This window comes from Leptosomus discolor, chromosome Z, assembly GCF_034619465.1.
Source record: "Leptosomus discolor isolate bLepDis1 chromosome Z, bLepDis1.hap2, whole genome shotgun sequence".
NCBI lineage: Eukaryota > Metazoa > Chordata > Aves > Leptosomiformes > Leptosomidae > Leptosomus > Leptosomus discolor.
Window position 1 is genome coordinate 65,805,791 of NC_141419.1, and position 2,804 is coordinate 65,808,594.

Genomic DNA, 2,804 nt, shown 5'->3' on the forward strand with positions numbered 1-2,804 from the left:
CTGGATATATAGAGCAACCCAGCTTCTGTCATCAGGAAAACGTCACTGAACCCTTGTCTAGCATGCATTTAGTATTTAAGTGCAGAGCAGGATTCAGTTTCCAAAAGATTATCGGCATTTCTCCACAAGTTTAAAAGTTTGTTTTTGCTCAGTCCTTTACAGCTAAATCGTGCTGGAAAAGGCCCCGCAAAGAGAAGTGGGTGCAAGATACGTGGCAAACTACTTCCAGCATCTGGCTTTGTGACAGACGTGGTGCCTGGCTTACAACAGCCCATGAATGTATGCGCCTTGGTTGCTCCAGCTGTAAAATTGCATTGAATATACTCACCCTCCTCAGAGCTGCTGCTGAAAAGCTTTGTGAAAAGCATTATTACAGTGGAATTCAAAGGTGCTATTTCTTACCTGATAATTTGTAATTGCAACATACACACAATTAGGAGGGGAGGTGCTTCCATGTGCTGACAAATGCCGTGGGAATTAATGAATAGGGCACGGTCGTTATGCTGTTCCACACATCTAACGTGGGATCGTAGCAGTCCAACGTTTTGCACCTCTGAATACCAAAGTAGCCTCCAACCACGTACAATTTGTTTCCAGACGCCACTGCGTGGCAGCTCATTCGCTTAGCTGTCACATCTCCCACCTTAGTCCACTGGTAAGCCTCACTGTTGAATTTATAAGCGGAGCATGCAGAGAATTCGGTATCTCCACCCATAATAAAAATCTGGTTACCCAGAACAGCTGCAGCTGTGTAGCGCCAGGGCTGGGGGCAGGTGGCTGGTACTGTCCATCTGTTTTCACACTGATCGTAGCACTGAACTTTGGGCAGCTTGTCATGGCTAACACTGGTACCTCCAAAAGCAAACAGCTTAAGCTTTGCACTGACTACAGCTGCATTGCTGACACCCTCTCGCAGTGGGGCAACCATGGTCCATTTGTTGGTCACAGGGTCGTATTGTTCTACTTGCTTTAAAGATACTGAAGGGGAAGCTGGAAGGCAACCAGTTGCTGCGGTGTGTCCTCCTACTACATACAAACAGTGCTTAAGTTCAGCAGATCCATGCCCAAACCTAGCTACAAGCATGGGAGCAGCCTTCGACCACTCCTCGTGAAGGGTGTCATACACCCACACGTCTTTGGAGACCCCATTTTCTGACCCTCGTCCCCCGGTGATATACACTTTGCAGCCTATGGCACAAGCGCTGAACTCTTTCCGTGGACTTGGTATGTCGGCTTTTGGAATGATCTCCTTTGCCTTTTGGTCCACCAGGTACAGCTTGTCACACATAAAGGTCTGGCCACCCAAAAGAAAAAGCGAATGGCCAGTTTTACGGGGTCTGGCACACAAACTAGTGACCACTCCGTCATTCTGTAAGATCTTTAACTTGCATCTTATTGATTCTTCTACAATCTCTTTGCTTTTCCTTTGCTTGGTGATAAGTTCTTCCATGGCCACGTTCTCCATAAGGTATATGGCTGGCAAGAGGGCCAGTCTCACTGTCTGTAATAGCTCAGGCAGAAAACAGTGACGCTTACTCAGGTCATAGCTGACCCAGTTGATAGCCGACTCATACACCAGCCTTTCGTCTTCGGTTTCTAATTCTTCACTGGAAAGGAGCTGCACTACCATGTCTTTTGGTAGCTGGAGGAAGTCTTCGCTTTTACTGATACTCTGGAAGTTGCTAAGGCACATCCTCCAAGAGAGTTCATACAGCTTGGTGCACTGGTGAGCATCCGATAGCAGCAGCATGCCAAGACAGTTGGTGGGATGAAGGTTTTTCTCCAGAAATTCAGCACAAGCATCCCGAATGTCCTGAAACTCCAGCATGTCGCCAGCCTCCAGCAGCGACTCCGCATTCTCCTCATTGATGATAACCCTGGAGGAATACGCATAGTCCAGAAGAAGCTCCAAGACTTCCGGGTGAATTGAATTATGAAAGTTGACTTCACTGTCCTGGCTCTCTTTCAGTCCTCCACTGAACATTGCTTCGAAATAGCGGCTACAAGCAGCTAGAACGGCTCTGTGGCAGGGGAATGACCTGTTCCCAGCATGGAGAAGTACATCTGTAAAGAGACGCTGCTGACGCAGAAGGTTCAGGTGAGTAAGGACACTATCAGCATAGGATGACTTGTGGAACAAGTATATGTTTATAGAGCCAGTACTGGCCCTAGATTTGCGATTTTCATGCATGCTGACTGACATTTTCTTTCACACCTATAAACAAAGAAAAAAATTATTAAGATTAATGAGACAGTTAAATTCATTATTATTTTTACATATCAAAAAGTGTATTATTCACTATAAGACAGGGGAAAAAAAGCCTTAATTTATAGACGAGTGGACAGAGAATTGCATCTACCTTTGGCATGTGTTTATTTTTTTGTAAGACGAGTTTCATAAATGACATACTTTAAATTTGTTGCCCAAGAGCAGGTTTATCTTGGGAAACCTGATCTCCAACTTTCATAGCAATACAGTAAAGCAAATAAGTCAGAGGAGAAAAGGAACCAGGACTGATTTTCTCACCCTTCCCCAACCTAGACCAGCTGATTCATTATATACATACACATGCACATGCTTGAAACATTCTCCTGTACTGAATCATAGCAGGAAGGGCTACCAGACAGAATACCTAAGGAATGTCAAAAGCTGCACATGGAACAAAAACCTACTAATCCCATTAGGAAGCTTCCCTTTGGTATAATGATTCCATATGAAACAGCAGAAAATGAAAAAAGGGAACTTCATGATCGTTGGTAGGTTTTCATTTTAAATTTAGACTTGTGAAACCGTAAAAATACAT

The 2,804-nt window shown here is 44.6% G+C and overlaps 1 protein-coding gene across 1 annotated transcript; it reads right to left on the minus strand.

Moving 5' to 3' along the window:
- Positions 1–433: 433 nt before the first annotated feature.
- Positions 434–2,203, minus strand: ENC1 (ectodermal-neural cortex 1). The gene has a single exon (XM_009961978.2). It carries the CDS (start codon positions 2,201–2,203, stop codon positions 434–436), a length of 1,770 nt encoding a protein of 589 aa, XP_009960280.1.
- Between the last annotated feature and the right edge of the window lie 601 nt (positions 2,204–2,804).

Coding starts and splice junctions, on each gene's coding strand:
- ENC1 (XM_009961978.2), bottom strand. CDS start 2,203: ATGTCAGTCAGCATGCATGAAAATCGCAAATCTAGGGCCAGTACTGGC.